This window comes from Myotis daubentonii, chromosome X (genome assembly GCF_963259705.1).
Source record: "Myotis daubentonii chromosome X, mMyoDau2.1, whole genome shotgun sequence".
NCBI lineage: Eukaryota > Metazoa > Chordata > Mammalia > Chiroptera > Vespertilionidae > Myotis > Myotis daubentonii.
In genome coordinates, this window is record NC_081861.1 from 62,871,964 (window position 1) to 62,893,742 (window position 21,779).

Genomic DNA, 21,779 nt, shown 5'->3' on the forward strand with positions numbered 1-21,779 from the left:
CCTAAGTAAAATTTTCTTTCGTGTGTAGCAAACATAGCCTCTTACATTCACAATATCCACAATATGTGCTATATAAAATGACAACCTAATCTGAAACATTTTTTAACACAGAAACAAATTTTAAAGGCAGAAAAGATTGAGAGATTGAGCCTGACTAGCATGAGTTCGCTCATCTACCTCCACTTGTATTGAACCTGCATCCCAACCTCCCTGAGCCTTCCCATCACTTTCCTACTTTTGGCATTTTAATCAATTCCTTTTTTTCTGTAGCTAGACTCTAGAATCAGCCCTTAGGGTCATAAATTCTGGAGTTAGAAGGGAAGTTAGAGAGATAAACTGGTGTAGCTCTCTCATTTCACAAGGAATTAACTGAGATACAAAGGTCAAGTGACCTATTCGAGGGTCATACAAGCTTGGTGATAGCGGAGTTGAAAAATGAATCCCAGCCTCCTGATCCCTGTTGTTTCTTCACCTCTACTTACCATCATAATCATCCCACCCAACCATGCCCGACCTTGATGGCCTTACTTGGCTGCGGAGCTACCCCTCCAATACCTAGGCTCTCCCTCCCCAGACATTAATTCTCTTAGCCTCAAAGAATCGAGCTCTGATTGAGTACTGACAAAACTCAACTTGGCTCCGTCTTGTGTGTTCCCTGCCATACTCCCCGAGTATGCAAATTCCCCTTGCCTCCATAGGCGTACAATTCTATCTTCCTTTCCTCATTCCTAAAGAATGATCTTACTTTCTATCTTGTTGTAGAAATGAGTGTCTCCCACCTGCCTTTGGCTAGACATTGATTACCTTCTATCCTGTCCAACTCTTTGGCAGAAACAGCTTTCCTTTCCTCCTATCCTGAAGGCCAAAGCTTTTATTTCACTCCCTTCCTCACCAGCACCTTCAATAACTCCCTCTTACCAGCTGCCTTTTCTTTAAATCCAAGCTATTAAAACTAATTAATAATTATTAATAACTAGGAGCCCAGCGCGCGAAATCGAGTGGCGTTGCCTACCCACCTGCTGCCCTGCCTTGACACCCGAACCTCTCCACGCAGATCTCCAGCGCACCTGGCCCAGCTCTCTGGCCTTCTCTGGCTGCTTCAAGCCTGGCTCTCAGTCCCTCGAGTCACCTAGGGCTGGTCCTGCCTTCTCCAGATGCCTCCCTGCTTCCCCCCCCCCCCCATCTCCAGAGCAATGCCCCGTGGCATGCATAGGCAGCTTTCTGCTGATAGGAGCTAATAAACAACTAATATGCTAATGATCCAGTCATTACACATTAAGGCGTCCTGGCCATTAGCATATTAGCTCTTTATTAGTATAGATAACAGTAACAACAACTAGGTAGTACATATGAAATGCCTATCAGGTATCAGGAACCATTTTAGGCACTTGGCAAGTATTAATTCATTTAATCTTCATCATAATATATGAGGTAGGTATTACTGTTATGCTGTTATCTTATAGATAACAAAACTGAAAATACAGAGAGGTTAAGTAGCACTGGCAGGATTTAAACCCAGAAATCTTAACTCCAAATTCTGTACTCCTAATAGTCACACTGCCTCCTTAGTATATGTCATGCCTATACCATCACTTATTACCTCAATTACTTTGGGCAATTTACTGAGCTTGTTGGAGACTCAGTTTCTTGTATATAAAATGAGAATAATATTGCTAATCTTGTAGGATTGATATAATTAAGTGAACCAGAGAATATATGTAATCCACTATTCCTGTCCTATATGAAGCAGTCAATAAATGACAGTTGGTATAATGACAGTTAATATAATGATGATATACTTTATAATATGTATAAGAAATCCTTACCAAAGACTGTTCTTAGCAGTTCACCAATGTTATCTCATTTAGTCCCCAAAACAACCATGAGGGGAATCCTACTATCATTTCCATTTTATATATGAGAAAATGGAGACAGAAAAATAACGAACTTCCAAAAGTCAAGAAGTGTCAGAAGCAAGAATTGAACCCAAGCAGTCTAATTATAGAGTCTGTGCTAGGTAGACTCTAAATGTAATAGTTTTTATAGGAGGGAAAACTTGAGATATCCATGTCACAGGAAAACATAACAGATGCATATCAGTAAGTGGGAAAAGGCATAGCTACTGTAGTGTTTCTCAAACTTGAAACTCAAGAGAATTATCTGGAGATTAAAAAAATAAACAAAAACAAAATCAGAATCCTGGACCCCACCCCAAATCTACCAGGAATGGAGACCAATAGAAGTTAATAGCAGAACAAATCAGAATCACTTAGGTAGCTTTTTAAAATTCTCATGCCTACAGATTCTGCTTCAGCATATCACTTATCTTTGGGGGATGATAAGGAGCCAACACATAAATTTGAAAACTGGTAAATAAAGAAAAAGAATCAAGCACTCATCTAGCCTTCTGTTTATGAAATATACCTCAATGTAACCAAAAAGCTGTTTAGGGGACAGTTCTCTTTATAGAAGTATTCCAAATAATAAAAAGAGGAAATCATCATTTCACTCTTTTGAATTAAGGGATCTAGGCAATGATAGTCAGTGGCTGCTAATATTATATGAGTCAACCAGTCATTATGTGTACTATTATAAGATGACACACATATACCTGGGGTGGGAAGACAGGGAAAGATATATGTCAATGATACTAGCGAGGTGCAATAAGCAAAATACAAACTGTCAACAAATGACCTGGTTGCATCCACAATGCCTCCAAGATGACCCCCCAAATTATCCCCACCCCTTGTTATTCCTGCTCTGGTGTAGTTCTCTCTCACATTGTTTCTGGGTTGGTCTGTGTGACCAATACAATATGTCAGAAGTTTTGTGTGTTGCTTTGTCATTTCCAAGGCTAGGACAAGTTTCCTTTATGTGCTCCCTCTTAAATTACTCAGTCTTGGGGAACCCAGCTGCCATGTTGTGAAGAGACTCGAGAAACCCTACAGAGAGACCCACAAGGTGAAGTGAGCTTGGAAACAGATTCTCCAGCCTCAGTCAAGCCCACAGACAACTGGCCGACATGCTGAGTGCCACTTCATGAAACATGAGACAGAATCCCTCAGCTAAATCCCCAACACACAGAAACTTCAATAAATACTTGTAATTTTAGGCCACTAAACTTTGAGGGTAACTTGTTATAAAGCAATTGATAACTAATACAAAATGTATCATCTAGTTTAAAAGTGACTTAAGAGGACAAAATAATAAATTATTTAGCTCCTGATTCAAACTGGGGGGTGTGGGAGGGGAAGTAGTAGATAATCAAGAAAATGTGAATGCTGAATATTTGTTAAGAAGCTTTTTTTAAAAAAAGTATAATAATATACTTTGTTAGAAATAATCCTTATATTTTGTGGATACATATAGAAATATTTACAGATTAAAAATGCAATGTTTAAAATTTGCTTGGAAATATCCAAGGATGGGAGTATAGATGCAACGAGACTGACCAAGAATTAATCATCATTGAAGCTGGGTTGGGTTCATTATTCTACTAACTAGGGGCCCGGTGCACGAAATTCGTGCACTGGGTGTGTGTGGGGAGGGGAGTGTCCCTCAGCCCAGCCTGCCCCGTCTTACATACTGGGAGCCCTCAGGCGTTGACCCCCATCACCCTCCAATCTCAGGATCGGCCCCTTGCCCAGGCCTGATGCCTCGGCCAGAGGCATAGACCCCCATCACCCCCCGATCGCCTGATCGGCCCCTTGCCCAGGCCTGACGCCTCCGCCAGAGGTGTCAGGCTTGGACAGGGGACCCCCATCTCCCCCTGATCACTGGCTCTGGCCCCCGCCCAGGCCTGAGGCCTCTGGCCTAGGTGTCCGGCCCGGGAAGCGGGGACCCGCAGCTGCAGCGGCCCCGCGATCGTGGGCTTCGCTTTAGGCCCAGGCAAGGGACCCCTAGCTCCTGGGACTGCCAGCTTCGACCGTGCCCAGCTCCCATCACTGGCTCCACCCCTACTTCCTGCTATCACTGGCCAGGGTGGCAAAGGTGCCTGATTCTCCGATCATGGCTGGGGGGCAGGGCAAAGGCGGGCCCAGGGCCGCCTTTGCCCTGCCCCCCACCTCTTAGCTCCCCCCTGGGTTTCCGATCACTGTCAGTGGCAGGGGGCTTCTTCCTGCTTTCCCTTTCGCCTCCCTGCATTGTGCCTACATATGCAAATTAACCGCCATCTTGTTGGCAGTTAACTGCCAATCTTAGTTGGCAGTTAACTGCCAATCATAGTTGGCAGTTAACTGCCAATCATAGTTGGCAGTTAATTTGCATATAGCCCTGATTAGCCAATGAAAAGGGTATCGTCGTACGCCAATTACCATTTTTCTCTTTTATTAGATAGGATAGAGGCAGGGTGGACAAAATTCATGCATGGGTAGGGTCCCTAAGCCTGGCTGGCAATCAGGGCCAATGGGGGCCTTCAGGCTGCTGACCAGGCTCTCCCTTCCCCGGTTGCTGGCTGCTGGCCTGTGCCTTCCTTCCCTGGCTGCCTGCTGCCAGCTAGGGTCTTCCTTCGTTCTGTGCTGCCCCCTGGTGGTCAGTGCACATCAGAGCAAGCAATCAAACTCCTGTTCTCCTGGTCGAACTCCAAGGGGACAATTTGCATATTAGGCTTTTATATATATACTAGAGGCCCGATGCATGAAATTCGTGCAAGGGGCTCGGCCCTCACAGCCGTGGCGTGGCAGCTTGCCTTGGCCCTTGCAGCCCCAGCTTTGTCCAGAAGGATGTCCGGAAGGACGTCCAAAAGGTTGTTCAGCTTTCCTAATTAGCATATTACACTTTTATTATTATAGATATAGATTCCATTTTGTATGTACTTGAAAATTTAAAAATAAAGAACAAGGGGGGGAAAAAGGAACTGATTGACTATCAAGGCACATCAGCTGAAATAATTCCAGCTAAACCATCCAATTAAGAGAGGTGAGCTTCCAATAGCCATACAGATTCATCTGTGGGTGTAAGTGCATACGAATTGTACATACTGTACAAACTGTACATTGTACATACATATAGATCTATACATATCTTACCTCTTTAGTGTAATCATGTTGTTTCTCCCCAAGCAGACATAGGATAGTAGTTTGGGGATATTTTTTATTCATTTATTGCTTGGTATTTATCATTGAGGTTTGCTTTTAAAGTACAAGGAGGACCTAGGCATTTCTGTAGGATAAAGACATCAATTTAAAGCAAGACATTAAGAAGGAAAGAAGCAGGGAATATCTGATGAAGAAGCATGATTCTGAAGGGGGTAAAAAGAGTGAGATGAGGAGCACAATGTGGGCTTCAGCAAAGGGTACTGAGGAGACTTGGAAAATAAGGGCATCTACTAAGATTGATGCGGGTGAGACTCAGTTTGAGGGACTGAGGTCAGAAGAGCAAATCTGGAACAAACACCAAGGTATGCGATTCAGTGAATGAGTAAGGATATAGCTAAGCAGTAATGAAGACTCAGCTAATGCTACAAGTGCATTTCATACATAAAACATGAAGGTAATATTTGAGATTCTTCCACAAGGACAATGAATTCATTTTAAGTATTTATTTTGTTTTGTTGTTATTGTTTCATTTTGATTTTTTTAAGAGGAGAGGATTGAGTAGCAACTGTAACACAACTAACTGGGAGATAGGATTCTAAATACTATATTCTTTATGTTGCATATTTTTTCTCAGGAAACTTTCCAAATAGCTTGAATAATTTATGATTTGATTTTAATACTTTGCAATAGTTTGGAAATATGTAAATATATCTTCTCTTACTTTGTGAAAGTCTGCAAAAGCAAGGGTCAACCAACAAAGGCAACATCGAACAGTAAAAACCTCACATTGGAGAAAGAAGATATATTTTAACATCTAATTGGGCCATTAACAAAAGAATAAAGACAATCACTTAAACAACTGTTTCCATGGCCATCTGAAAATAATGCCTCAATGAATAGCTACAGACACTTAGGAGAGGGAGCTTAAATATAATAATACTAGAGGCCTGGTGCACAGATTCATGCACCGGTGGGGTCCCTCAGCCTGACCTGTGCCCTCTCGCAATCTGGGACGCCTCAGGGGATGTTGGGCTGAAATCGGCAGTCTGACATCCCCCAACGGATGTAGTAGTGTGTGAAGTGACAGGCAGCTGGGGGAGGAGCCCAAGCCCAGGCTGGGTGCTGCAACACTCCTGTTCATCCTGGCCCTGCTGTGCCTGCCGCCACCATCACTCGGTAAGCTAGCTGAGTGGCACTTCTGCTGTGGGAGCGCACTGACCACCAGGGGGCAGCTCCTGCATTGAGCGTCTGCCCCCTGGTGGTCAGTGCATGTCATAACAACCGGTCAACCAGTCCTTTGGTTGCTTAGGCTTTTATATATATAGATTGTGTTATTTCATAGGACATATAGCTATAGAGCAATTTCATTTTAAAATAGAAAAACCTAAAACGAGATCTCAGCTATCCAGAAACCTAAGAGAATGAGTTGATCTGGATAGGTGAGGATATTTTTATTTTTATTTTTATTTCTCACCTGAGGATATGTTTTTCTTGATTTTAGACAGGAAGGGAGAGGAAAAAAACGAGGAAAACATCTGACTGGGGATCAACCCTGCAACCTAAGTATGTGCCCTGACTGGGAATCCAACCCGCAATCTTTTAGTGTAAGGTTGACACTCCAACCAACTGAGCAATCTGGCCAGGGCTCAAATAAATAGCAACATTTTTTATCTTAGTCTCTTTGTATAGGGATATTTCAAAGATGTATTTATCACTTTGCTGTCTTCACAAAGAGAATCTACTGAAAATACATCTTTGCTGATTCACATAATTATAATGCCCATCAAATACTGTGCTGTGCTTTAAATCCAATGAGGTCTTCAGGGCATGTTTGAGGTGTGTCTATCTGTTTCTTCTTTAAATAGACCAGAACTAGTCTGCGTTTAAAGTTCTTTTCCACCTTATAATTTATGTTTAAACAATCATTCTATTTATTCTAATGATATAATCAGCATGTGGTCACAAAAACAATTAGGAAAAGTAGGAAATAAAAACTGTCCATAGTACCATGTATATAGCCACTGAGACTATCAATATTTTGAAACATTTCATTCTGATTTCTTAGCAACTTTATACATATAATTTTACATAGCTGACATCTGTTATAACCAGTTTTGTATCTTGTGCTTTTGCTCTGTAAGATGATACCTGTTTTGAGAATTAGTTCATCTCCACTGGTGCAGCATATTAACTATATCACTTCTTATTGCTGCCAGTGGGTCTTAACATATCCCCCCCTATCAACACCAATACATTGCTTCCCATTTGCTAGGGTGGGGTTAGGGGGACTGAAAACCTAATGTGATAGAACTGTGTCTAATAGAAGAGTAAACAGATTTGAGTGAGGCACTGGAAAGGCTCTCTTCAGATGAATTCCATGAGCTGTTGTTTAGAGACTTTCACATCCCTTTTGCATATTCAGAGATATTCTGGGTTTTGCATACTTAACAGATCTATGGCCATATTTAGAAGAGGTAGATGGCATTTCCAGGTAGATGTGATTGCTGGAATAGCTGACTTTCAGAGAAGTGAAGTGTTACTTGTACAATGCTACCAAATTCCATAAATTGGATGCATAGGTCTGGCCTAGCACCTTTCCAGTACACACCTACACAGACAAGAATGACACCCCCTTATATTCATTCTTGCTGAATAAGTAGCAACAATATGCATTGTCACTTGCCAGAAGAATGAATAGCTTACAAATCTGTGTCCTCAAGCCATCATGTACCTGCTACCATATTAGCCCTTAATATATTGTATTACACTAGGTGGGAGCATATTAAATTGACATTTTTGTAGGTCAAAAATTGAAATTTTCACATGGCTCAACATAATAGTTAATTTCATATGTCTCTCTTTTCCACAGTAGACAGTAAATACCTTTGGGGGAAGGTCCATCTTTGTGCCCTCAGGGTCTGGCTATAATAAATATAGAAACTATTTGTTTAAAAAGTTGAACAATATGTAGATTTAGATTTACACAGCTAGACCTATCTATCATCTATCTATCTATCATCTACTTATCTATCTATCCATCTATCATCTATCTATCTATCTATCTATCTATCTATCTATCTATCTATCCAAAATCAGCAATTACAGATTTGCTTTGACCCAGGTAAATAATGCTTTGGATGTGGTAAGTAATAAAGATTTCTCATTTCACTTCATTTACTTTCTTTTGCTTTTTCAGACAATGTGGTGGCTCAACTTTACTCATCCTTCTAATTGTTTTCTTGTCTATTGCCTGGAGCTGTTCTTCTCATAAACTATTTTTCAGCTTTATTGAGATATTAGAGGCCCGGTGCATCCTGCACTGGTGGGGTCCCTCAGTCTGGCCTGCAGGGATCGAGCTAAAACCAGCTCTCTGACATCCTCTGAGGGGTCCTGGATTGTGAGAGGGCGGTTCTCCAGTGATGAGCGCCAGAATCGAGCTCCCTCCTCCTCTCTGGTTCCCCGGTACATCACCCAAGAACAGCAGCTGCCTTCACCACAGCTCTACAGCTCCTGAGTTGAGCGTCTGCCCCCTGGTGGTCAGTGCGTGTCATAGCTACCAGTCAGAGCATCTGCCCCCTGGTGGTCATTGCAGGTCATAGCTACTGGTCGGATGGTCACTTAGGCTTTAATATATATAGATAATTGACCTATAACATGGTGTAAGTTTAAGGAGTACATGATGATTTGATAGATGTATATATTGTGAAATGATCCATCAACTTATATAGTTATATTTTTTGTGACATTTAAGATTTAGTCTCTTAACAACTTTCAAGTATACAATTGAATATTATTATATAATCAATATGTGTACATTAGATTCCCATAAGTTATTCATCTTCTACTGAAAGTTTTTACTCTTTGAGCAATATTTCCTCACTTCTGCACCCCCGCCCCTCAACCCTGGCAAACAACAATCTACTCTTTGTTTATATGAGTTCGGCTTTTTAATATTCCTCATATAAGTGAGATCATACAGTATTTGTCTTTCTCTGACTTATTTCACTTAGCATAATGTCCTCCATTTGTTCTATAGTGTTATTCAAGTCCACTATTTCCTTATTGATTTCCTATCTGGAAATCTAGTCAATGTTGAAAGTGGGATATTGTAGGCCCCTACTATTATTATATTGCTGCCTAAATCTCCCCTCAGTTATAATATTTTCCTTAAATATTTAGGTGCTTAATGTTGTATGCATATATTTTTATAATTGTTATATCCTCTTGATAAATTGACCCTTTTATCACTATAGCCTTTTTGCCTCTTGTGACTGATTTGATCAAAAGTCTGTTTTATCTGATATAATGATAGTTACTCTTGCTCTCTTTTAGTTCATTTGCATGGAATACCTCTTCTATCCTTTCACTTTTAGCCTATGTGTGTCCTTAAAGCTAAAGTGAGTCTCACTCTGTATCTTTTAACTGGATAATCTAATCCACTTATATTTAAAGTAATTATTGATAGGTATGACCTTACTACCACCATTTTGTTGCTTTCTGACTACTTTTTAATTCCTTTCTTCCTATCTTGCTGTCTTTTAAATTTATTTTTTGTAGTAAGTATGCTTTAATACCTTTCTCTTTATCTTTTGTGTATCAATTATAGGTTTCTTCTCTGTGTTTGCCATGAGGCTTACACAAAAATTCTTATCAATATAACAGTCTATTTTAAACTGATAACTTATCTTAGATACATACAAATCCTCTACACGTTCACTTCTACTCCCCCACATACATTGTATGCTATTGATTTCACACTTTACATCTTTTACTAGTATATTGTGCATTCATTAACAAACTGTTGTAGCTATCGTCATTCTTAATACTATTGTCTTTTAATTTTTATACTAGGGATGAAAGTGATTTGTGTACTACCATGACAGTATGTGGGAATTCTGAATTTGACTATGCATTTACCTTTACCAATGAGTTTTATAATTCTACTAGAGGCCTGGTGGGATTGGGCCTAAACTGGCAGCCGGACATCCCTCTCACAATCTGGGACTGCTGGCTCCTAACTGCCCAACTGTCTGCCTGCCTGATTGCCCCTAACTGCCTCTGTCTGCCAGGCTGATCACCCCTAACTGCCCTCCCCTGCCAGCCTGGTTGCCCCTAACAGCCTCTGCCTGCCTGATCACCCCTAACTGCCCTCCCCTGTTGGCATGGTTGCCCCCAACTGCCCTCCCCTGGCAGCCTGATCTCGCCCCCAATGGCCCTGCCCTGCCGGCCTGATCTTGAACCCAACTGCCCTCCCCTGCAGGCCTCATCTCACCCCCAACTGCCCTCCTCTGCTGGCCAATTTGGTTTTGATTGGTCAGTTTCAATGCCAGTCATAATCAAAAGCTCTGCTGGCTAGGCAGCCATTGGCTCCCCACAGATCCCAGATATGGTTTTGATTGGTCAGTTTCTATGCCAGTCAGTGTCAGAAGCTCCACCTCCTAGGCAGCCATTGGCTTCCCACAGCATCCACATTTGGTTTGGTTCTGATTGGTCAGTGTCTATGCCAGTCAGAGTCAAAAGCTCCACCTCCTAGGCAGCTATTGGTTCTTCACAGCACCCACATTTGGTTCTGATTGGTTGGTTCCTATGCCAGTCAGCATCTCCAGGCCTATCTCTGGGCCTTATCAGAGAGGCAGGGCTGAACAGCAGCCCCCTCTGAGGCCAGGAGAGAAAGAAAGGCACGGCTGCTGGCAAAGCTCAGAAAGAAAGAGGGAGAGAAAGAGAGAAGCAAGTACTGATCAACAGCAGCCACTGAGGCTTCCGATCAGACCCTGCCTCTCTCTCTGGGTCTCAGCCCCCTGGCCAGTCAGTGCTGGGTCACCAGGCTGCAGCGGGGCAGTCAGTGCTGGGTCGCCATGGCAAGCCAGGCTAACTGAAGGACTTCTGGGTTGGTCAGCCTTTGGTCGTTACAACCCTGGCCTTTTATATATTAGGATATCTTTTCCATTGTTACCCTGTGTCCTTTTATGTTTTCTATGTCTTTATTAAACTTTCTCATTTTGTCATGCATTGGTTTACTGATTTGTTTAGTTAATTATTTGTGTTCTCTTGTATTTCATTGTATTTCGAACTGACTCTGGAGACATGGATGAGCATATCTCTCACTAGGTCCCTGGGTAGGCTGGACTGCTTCCTGGCCCCAGTTGGGAGGGGCTGGTGCCGAGTACAGGGTGATTCAAGATCTCTAAAGGTGCCGATGGGAGAGCCTGTGACTGGATACCTGGACTGGCAGGATTGTTCATGAACTGCTGCTAGCAGGGGCTGGAGCCCAGTTACAGGGCCATTTCATAATCTGCTGTCAAATTGAGTTTGGCAGCCTTACCTCCAGAGGCTACAGGACCACAACTAAAAGGGATTAGTGTCAGTTCATGGGCTATTTCAGGGTCCATAGCCAGGACCGAGCTCTGTGGGCCTATTACCTGAAGTATGGGTTAGTGTGACCCACCCAGATCTCTTGGCACATAGTGCTGGTGCAGACCCAGGCCACTGTGGGGCTGTAGCTGAATCCTCTGGGGTACAGAGCTATTTCTGGGTCTGCAAATAGGACCACAGTCCTTGAGTCAGCCACCTAGGTGCAAGCCTGCCTTCTCAAAACAGATTTCCTTGATCTTAGACTGGACCAGGGTTTCACAATCTTCTATCTGGATCCAAAGCTCCCACAAGGGCATTCTGCCTGTAGATAGATGCCAAATTATTGTTACTGAGGGGGGAAGACAAGCAGAGGACCCCCTATTCCACAACATTGCTGACATCACTCCTCTACACTTACTTTCTGAATCCCTTAAAGGATAAAATTGTGCTGACTTATAAGTATATGCACTATATGTAGAAAATGTTTACTACAAATATTTATAGCAGCGAAAACACAGAAACAAGTTCAGTGTCCAATTTAAAGGATTGATGAAATGAATAATCATATATCCAGATACTTTAATATGCAACCATTACAAAGGTGAATTATTGCCCTGGCTGCTATGGCTCAGTTGGTTGAGCATCATCCCGTGCACTGAATGGTTGCCAGCTTAATTCCCAGTCAGGGCACATGCCTAGGTTGCAGGCTCGATCCCAGGTAGGGGGTGTACAGGAGGAAGCTGACTGATGTTTCGCTCTCACATGTTTTCTTCTCTCTCTCTGTCTAAAAATCAATAAAAAAATATTTTTTGAAAGGTGAATTATTAAGAGATTTGTTAATATATGAAAATACTTAGAAAGTTAAGTAAAAAAGTAAGAGATACAACTCTGTATAATGTGTAATATGAATAATATAAAGTATACATAGAAATACAGGATAGAAGGAAATATAGCAAAATGTTAATCGTGATTCCTTCTGGATATCGAGACTGTAGATGAAATTTTTCTTTGTCTTTATACATTATCTTTTATACTGTAAAACATTTTAATAGAGAAAATATATGATGATACCATTTTTATATTATTTGCTCAAGCTTGGAAAGAGGAAAGGCAAAAGGGAAATATAATAAATAAATTAAATAGAGCATATATTTATTTAGATAATTTATTCATTCATTCAACAAATCTTTGTTAAGAACATACTATGTGCCAGGAACATAAACAATCTTAGCCATTACTTTTCATATAAATGACTCAGAATACTGCAGAAGTCCATTTCCATTGTGTTTTGTCTTTTAGAAAATGGAACCAAACCATATCATTTTAGTCAGATGATTCTGAAATACTGGCAAGGGGACACTGACCAATTTGTAATTCTATAACTGGTATTCTTCTTCATGTGGCATTGTTCCTTTTCACAGTCCTATTCTTTACCATTACAATCAAATATAATAGAACAAGAACCTATAGCATTTGAGAATATGAGTCCACCCTCACCATTTCTCAGGATGGCCAAATAATGGATGACCTCAGCAGGAAACCGAGTATCACTTGTACGCCATGCTGAATTTTTAACTTGAAGACAACCCCTAGATGCTAACTTCTGTCCATACGTTTCAGGAAAACGAGTGGAAAGCTAAAGTATTAATATGTTTCTGCTTCTGAGAGAGCTATGATGGCTATGGCCCCTTTGATCATGAGACCTAAGTACATATACATTTGTCTCCAGTAATGGACACAAATCAGAATAACAACATAACAATCTTTATGGAGACACTATTACAAGTATGAACAAGTTGTATTTCTTAGGTGCATATTCGACTATATTGGTTTCTTAAGAAAGAGCTATTACTTTTGCGGTTCACTTATAACTACTATGTTTAAATCTTCAATCTACCAAAGCAAAATATTGGTGCCATATATTTAAATTTTTTCCTACATTAAAAAATAATTTTAAAAATTAATATTTTAACTCCTGGAGTTGCTTGTCCTTAATCCAAAATAATTTTTCTTTCTAAAATTTTACTGCACTGGAATAACTTTGGTAAGAAAAAAAACAAAACAATTTTCAATAGCATAGTTATAACCACAAAAAAGCCTAAATTTGAATTATAAAGCCCAGGGTACAGGCAATATTTTAATTGCTTTGTAAACTTGTAATAGAAGCATTAGGTTTTATTATAATTATTTAGAACCTGGAATATGGGAAAATGGATACTATAAAATAAGATTTATTCTAATTGTTCCATTTGAAAAATATGACTTACTCTATATTGAAAGAGTCCATGAGACAATGCAACTGAAAGTTCAATAAAATATATTATTGGTATTACTTAATATCGCATAAATTATGGCTTACATTTTAATGTTTTGTTACCTCAATCAATTATATATGAAACCAATAACATTTTACTTATTTTCCTAGTAATGACCAAACAATCACAATAAAACATATTTGTCATGACATCTTCTGAAACATCACATTTTACTAAAAAAAACCCAGTTTCTGGAATGAATACTGGAATATTTCTGCACCCAAAACAATGCTTCTCTTTTTAATATAACAGTTCTGTAGCTGAGAGCCACATTTCCTCACAGCCTTGAACTAGTCAAGACGAGGGAGGTAATATAGGTACAAGTTGGATCACACAGAACCTTTTAGCTACTGTAAAACTTTTGGATTTCCCTAGAAGTAATGGGAAGCCACTGAAATAAATGGCACTGGCTTCATATGTTTAAGAATGACAATAATCTTTAAACAATTTAAAATTTTGTTCAACTTTCAAAAAATTAAATATGGAATTAATTGCCATTTGACTCAGTGATCCTACTTCTTGGAATACAGCCTAAGAAACTCAGAACACCAATCAGAAAGAATGTATGCACCCCTATGTTTATAGCAGCCCGATTTACAATAGTTAAGATCTGGAAACAAGTGTCATCAGTAGATGAGTGGATAAAAAAGTTTGGTACGTTTACACTATGGGATATTATGCAGCAGTAAAAAGAATCTCTTACCCTTTGAGACAGCATGGAGGTACCTTATGCTAAGTGAAATAAGCCAGTAAGAGAAAGACAAGCATCACATGATCTCACTCATATGTGGAATCTAATGAACAAAATAAACTGACAAATAAAATAGAACCAGAGACATTGAAGCATGCAACAGAATGACATATTTCGGAGGGAAGAGATTAACCAAAGAACTTGTATGCATATATGCATAACCCATGGACATGGACAATAGTGCGGTCAAGGTCTAGGGAAGGGGTGGGAGTGGGGTGGAGGGGGTTAATGGGAGAAGAAAGGGAACATCTATAATACTTTCAACAATAAAGATAATTTAAAAAAAATTCCATCAAATTTTCACATCAAATATCCCATTTAGTCTTTACAACGAGTGTAGGAAATAAACAAGTTAGCTTCATTTGTGATTAACGTTTGGATTAACTTACTAAAGTGTGGAAAATGTGCTATCACAAAGATTCCCTAAGTTTCAATGTCAAAACTTTCTCTTTTGTGGGGGCAAGGGGAGTAGATTAGCAATGGTAGATTTTCTGAGAGGTTTTCACTTTTTTAAAAAACTACAAAAATTTCCTTCTTCCTTCAAAGAAAAAAAAAAAAGATAAACCACTGTGTAGGAAGCTTATCCTGTGATTTAAGGTTGTCACTCAAAATGGGCAGTACATCATAATGTATAGTACTAATCGCATTCATATTCTGTACTACCACGGAAAAGCACAGCATGGAGATATGTTAATAAAAGTACAGGCTTTAATTACAGCACTTCAGTAAATTATGGAAGAGCTCCCAGATGGAAAGAGAAGAAAAGAGACAATGCAGTTGAAGGGATCAGGGGAAAAGTTGTGGGGAGGTGAGGGCCGCAGAATGAGAAAGTCTCAGACCTAAAACAACGGCCCGAGATGAAAGTGGACAAAAATGCTAGAATAGCACTTAGTTCTCACCAGACGCCAAAGGAGCTACATATATTATATAGGCATACACACTACATAGCTCATTTTATCAAATCAGATTTTCAAAGAGGCTTTTATAATTTTAAAATTAATCATCTCCAATCCCACATACTTCAAAAGAAACTAACCAAGTTAGTTCAAGGATGTTGTTGGTTAAAAACTGTATACATTCAAGGTACATGTGGATGCCCCTTTGGTTAGAACCATTTTAAAAACTGAGCAATATCACATGATTGTATAATATCTTTGAGGACTTTTACCTCTTGATACCCATGTACAACTTTCATTAACATTAAATCACAGATTTATAGGTGCTCACCAATGGAAGTATATATCTAAATTTTATTGAAATAAAAGGGTCCTATAGCCACTATTTATTTCCAGGCAATGTATAATTTGAAGAATAGCATAAAAGTATTTTTTAAAATTTATTTTTTTGTTGTTTATTTTTTTCCACTTCAGGGAATTTATCCCGAGAAACCCAAAACACTGCTTTGAAAGAATATATGCATCCATATGTTCATTGCAGCATTATTTACAATAGCCAAGATTTGGAAGCAGCCCAAATGTTCATCACTAGATGAGTGGATGAAAAAGCTGTGGTACCTTTGTACAAAGGAATACTACTCTGCCGCAAAAAGGAAGAAAATTTGACCCTTTGAGTCAGCATGGATGGACTTGGAGAACATTATGCTAAGTGAAATAAACCAGTCAAAGACAGGTACCATATGCAGAATCTAATGAACAAACTGAACCACCAAGAAAAATAGTGATAGACTCATAGATAGAGAGCAGGCAGACAGTTCCAGGGTGGTGGGGATGTTGGGGGAGGTGGTGGAGTGATTGGGCAAAAATGAAAAAAATAAAAAGAGAATTCATGGACAACAGTGTGGTAATTGATTGCAGGGAGAGGGAGGTGGGTAGAGGTGGAAGAGGGCATAGAGGGGATAAATGGTGATGGGAAAAAATGAGAACAAAGAAAAATGTTAGAATAAAAATAAATAAAAAGTATTTTTAAAGCCTAATGTTTATTTCATCTAGATGCCACAGTACTCAAGAAACTTGAACTGATATTCACACAATACATACCAATCACTTGATCCATTAAAAAAAAAAAGGCAGCTGCTTTGAGGCTTAACCATGCTAACATAATGCTTAAGACAGAACATGAGAAATACCATCGCCAATTGAAATGGTATAAGTAATTTCAGTAAGGAGAATGTCAGCCTTATAGCACCATACAATGTGGAGCATTTTCACAAGCAATGGAGAGAGGTGCTAACCCCATGGCTTAATGAGTCCATCTAAAGGGCACCATGCGGTTACGGATCCACCCATCCTTTGTTCCTTTGACTATAGCTCTCACTCCCCGCTTGTCATTTCAGTGGGGATTTAGTCAGATGAAATTCTCTAGGATTATAATAGAAATTGTTTTGTTAAAAGCCTGGCAACCAAATGAAAATACCACCTTCTCCCACCCCTTCTCAACCATCTTTCTTTTGAATGACCAGCGGTTGTTTCATAAGATAAAATACATTTATATTGTGAAAAGTTGTTTACTTGCTACTTAGCCAGGAAATATTATTTAGTTTTATTACATTAATTACAAAAATCATAAAATAAAATGCATTTGCAATAAAAACAGATTATGAAACAAATACCCGTTTCCAAATTGCCTTGGGACTGTTTATGGAGCAGTATGGCCTAAAGCAATTACTAAAACTAGATTTGAATGCTATTATAAATAGGCACAGGCTTTCCTTACATAACCCATATTTATATTTATCAATAAAAGCTGAGACTTAAAGCCTGCAGTAATAACTTTGTGGAAAAAGCAGGGCAAATTTATTATCTGTGATCCCTTCTTTATCTCTCCCTATTACATCTGGGACAACTCTGTAGTACTTAGGTGATATGACTAAATCTTAGTGTAGGGTTCTTCTATTTTAAGCTGAAATCTGGCATTTAAAAATCCCAAAGTAAAAAATTAACATAGAAAATGTCAGGAAATTAAGCAAATTAAAAGACACTGTCAATAGCACGCAGTACTGTCAAGGGACTAATAATCCCAGTAAAAGAATATCAGGAATGGGTAGCGGAGTTTTGAAAAGTAGATACCAAGGCAAAAGAGACATTTAATGTCAAAGCATAAAAAATATTTAGAGCACAATAGCCATTATATTAAGCCATCAGTCCTCTGATTATTATTTTATCATTTGTACAGCTGACACCAATGGGTACAAAAAGCAGTAAAAAAATCTATGAGGTGTTTAAATTACCAGCTTGCACCAGTGCTAACCATGAATCATAACCAGTGCTACCATACAAGTGAGATTCATTTCCAACTTAATGTATTTATATGTTTCGAAATGAGCTTATTTAGGAAAATATAAACTACCAAAATGATAGTTAATGATATATAGTCTTTTCAAAGCAGGCTTATTTCTTTTTGTCTTAAAAATGTATTTTTCCTTCCAGTGTAAGTGGCAGGTAGTCAGGAATATAAACTGCTTATGTGGATTCTGTTGTAATTAGCTTAAGAAAAATCATAAATGTAAGAAGAAAGAATTTTTAACTTGGTTAGTTTAGAAAGGAGAACATTTATACCATAACGAAATATCAATCTCCCTGCTCTTCTGATGCAGGATTTTGACAGTATTAAGGCGTTAGAAGAGGAGAAAACTTTGGAGTGCATATTGAATTTCTCACTTTAATAATGAAGATGTGGTTCTGTGTAATCTAAAATTAATTTAAAGCTAGTGAAAAAGAAGTAATATTCTACTATCTCTGTTTTGTTCTCTCCTATTCAACTGTAACAAGTGGTAGCAGCTTTTAAACAGCATGTGCAAAAGATTCAAATTAGATGTCAAAGTTGAATAAGTCCAGTTTGCCTTCTATTATTTGAATGGGATTTAACTAATTTGTTTGATAACTCCGTGTTTTTTTTTTTAGAAAATTAGTTTTTTCTCAATAAAACTTAGGGTGCTACAAAATGAATTTCAAAAGCAGTAGCCATTCCATAAACAGTGTGATACTCAAGTTGAAACAAATCAAATGACAAGTGGATGGGGAAGGAAAATGAAAGAATCACATACATTAAATGCTTCAGAGGGAGGGGCTTACCAAGGCAAACCTCAGCAAAATCCTTTCCTTCTCTGCCCCAAATGCAAGTCCAATAAGACCTTTTCATTTGGCAATGATGTATCCTGATGACCAAAGCACCATAAAAAATGTACCAGTGGCTTGTTTGCATTTTAGCTGCATTTTTGATGTTTTATGACCCGTGAAGATGTTCCCTGACTGTATCACATACACAGGTATGAATCTCTAAAGATCACCGCCTGTGACTATTCATAGAGTCCTTGCTTTCCTTGCTTTGGGTTGTTTTCCTAATAGGAAAGATTGATTTGTAAATATTCATTTATACTCTCTTACCCAGTCCCCATTATTCTTACAAGCTGCATAGTCAACCAATTTGAAATAAGCTGACAAAGAAACAATGTGCTTTTAAAAAACACGACTGAAGCATTCACATCATTTAAAAGAGGAAAAAGCCAGGAATAAAAGAGCTTGGGTCTACCTTGGTGCAGGAACTTCCCTGCAGAAGCAGGAAGAAACAAGGGCATGCAATACCACTGCAGCTGCAATATTTCTGAAGTAGGACACGCAGAAAAGGGCACAAGCTATTCATGTTTCTAGAAACGTTACATTTAATTCCTCTGCCAAAGATTTAGCAGCTTAGTGGAAAGAAGCAGCACGGAAAAACAAAACAAAACAGAAACCCAGCCATGAAAGAAGAATCAGCACTGCAAGGAGATTTGCTTAAACTAATATTAGAAAGGAAAGATTTCAGAAACAGTCGCCTCTAATAATCTCATACCCTAAGGCTAGAATAAAAGGTCATTGCTAATTGGTACAAAAGCAGCTTTGGACACACAATTAGGAAGTGAAATTCTGTGATGAATTCAACCCAACCACTACCCTTTTTACCTTCAATTATGCCAGGACACGTACCACATATTATAGAGCCCAGAGAAGAAGCCAAAGGAAGCCATAATTCAAAATTAAGCTGCTTTTCCATTTACAAAAACGCCACATTTAACTTTTATAGCCAAATCAACCAGGAGAACAAAACCTATCTGATGGTCAAAAATGGAAGTTAAATAGTAGTTTAAAAAGTGATGCATAAGCCCTAGCTGGTTTGGCTCACTGGATAGAGTGTCAGCCTTTGGACTGAAGGGTCCCAGGTTTGATTCCGGTCAAGGGCATATATCTTGGTTGCAGGCACATCCCCAGTAGAGGGTGTGCAGGAGGCAGCTGATCGATGCTTCTCTCTCATCGATGTTTCTAACTCTTTATCCCTCTCCCTTCCTCTCTGTAAAAAAATCAATAAAATATAATTTTAAAAAAAGTGATGCATAATAAAAATGTTTTTGCATGGTGTGGCTCAGTGGTTGAGCATTGACCTATGAACCAGGAGGTCACGGTTTGATTCCTAGTCAGGGCACATGCCCAGGTTGCGGGCTCCATCCCAGTGTGGGGCGTGTAGGAGGCAGCCAATCAATGATTCTCTCTCATCATTGATGCTTCTCTCTCTCTCCTTTTCCCTTCCTCTCTGAAATCAATAAAAATATTTTTTAAAAATCACTATTGATGAAACATGCTGCTTTCCAAGAGCCACATTTCAGTTTAAGTAAACAGATAATCTCACACACTGCAGTCTCACTTTTACTCGAGTTAGCCTGCAAGTTGGGGTACTGGAAATATTGAGGGGAGCACTATGCAAATTATATGACTGTCTAACCACAAAGCTGTACACCCGAAACCAATACAAAAAAGAAGTATTTCAGGAGGAAAAATTATTAACAAAAAAACAAAAATAAATAAAAAATAAAAAAATCAGTTTTTAAAATAAAATTTAAAAATGGTGAAATGACAGAGGTATATGTCTTCAAAATATTAAAGAAAAATTAACATCCATTAGATTATAAAAAGGTGCTTTAAAAAATTATCTTACATGCCTCAGTAATAAAGAGATCTCCTAATTATGACCTATTCCAGTAAGACCTAATATTTTATTTGAATGAATTTAAAAAGACAAAAATTTAAAAATGGTAAACCTGTCAAACTACTCTACCTATTGAGTCTGGAACATTCTCCTTTCCATTGAACACGTTCTCGCCTGTCAAGCTGTAAATAACTGTTGTGGTTTGAGGAACTTTTATGAAAAGGCATTTCCCCCTTTTTTAGAGTGTATACTTTTTGAGAGCAAAAATATTCACAACTGTCTTTCCTAATTGATGAAGTAATTTATGTAGCTATACAATAGGTTAATCGTCTACTTGCTGCTTCACTCAATGTTAGGAGCACTTAGAAATTCCAGCACTGATAACATCATAATTCCAAAAAGGCTGGGAGCCAAGGGTCTATTCAGGAATTTTTCTCTGTCCCTTTGAAATGTCTTTAATTGCCCCCCCTCCTTGCCTGCCACCAAGACCAGAATAATTCTGCCTAAAGTAAGAGAGGCTTTGTTGGGAGCAGTAAGTAGTGTCAGTCTTGTTTTTTGTTTGTTTTCCTAAAAGAGAATGCTGAGAGAAAATAGACTTTAAGCCAGCGGTTCTCAACCTGTGAGTCGTGACCCCTGACAATACATCCTGCATATCAGATATTTACATTACGATTCATAACAGTGGCAAAGTTACAGTTATGAAGTAGCAACGAAAATCATTTTATGGTGGGGGGTCACCACAACATGAGGAACTGTATTAAAGGGTCGGGGCATTAGGAAGGTTGAGAACCACTGCGTAAGCAATGCTCACACAATTATATTTTCCTATTTTTTTTCTTTCCCACCGTTAATGTGAGGAATATGATTGGGATGGTGGAAGTGAGACATAGTGTTGTGAGGGAGATAAAGAGATAAAAGAGGGCTCTTCTGAACAAGCAGCATGGAATAGAGGCAAGTGGTACACAGAGGGCCCTGGACCACAGAGCATGGTAAGTAGGAAAAAGTGAGGAGATGGGAAGCATAGGATACCTGTGATGCACAGATCTGTGTGCATAGCATTCAACTGACCGTAATCCTTTCTCAGTGCTTTGCATCTTCCTCTGCCAGGAAGTTTCAGTTCTACATAAGCCATGCAAACTGATCGATACTATTTTTGGCAACTGAAAAAAGTATTTAAATTACTAGATGTCATATTTTTCTTCCCACTTGTCTTTCTCAATCTGATCCCACCTGCATTCAACATTTAAAACAACCTCTAATAATTTCCTAGAAACTCATTATGTTGGAACATCATTTCTATATTTACTTCTACCCTGACTATTACCCGAGTCACTAACAATGGTCATCCTTTGGGTGCTTCAGATTGTGGGCTTCTTGGGACTATTAACTCAAATTGTTTGAATGTTCTCT

At 39.0% G+C, this 21,779-nt stretch overlaps 1 protein-coding gene across 5 annotated transcripts in view; it reads right to left on the reverse strand.

Moving 5' to 3' along the window:
• DIAPH2 (diaphanous related formin 2) overlaps window positions 1-21,779 on the reverse strand; it is a 936,081-nt gene that overhangs the window by 122,336 nt on the left and 791,966 nt on the right. Inside the window, exon 28 of one of the 5 annotated variants that reach the window (XM_059679397.1) lies at window positions 12,017-12,171. The exons of the other annotated variants lie outside the window; for them this stretch is intronic. Within the exon in view, the coding sequence (XP_059535380.1) occupies window positions 12,146-12,171 (26 nt within the window). The 3' untranslated portion in view covers window positions 12,017-12,145. Of the gene's footprint in view, window positions 1-12,016; window positions 12,172-21,779 lie in introns of those variants that run through there. 5 annotated transcript variants of the gene reach the window in all.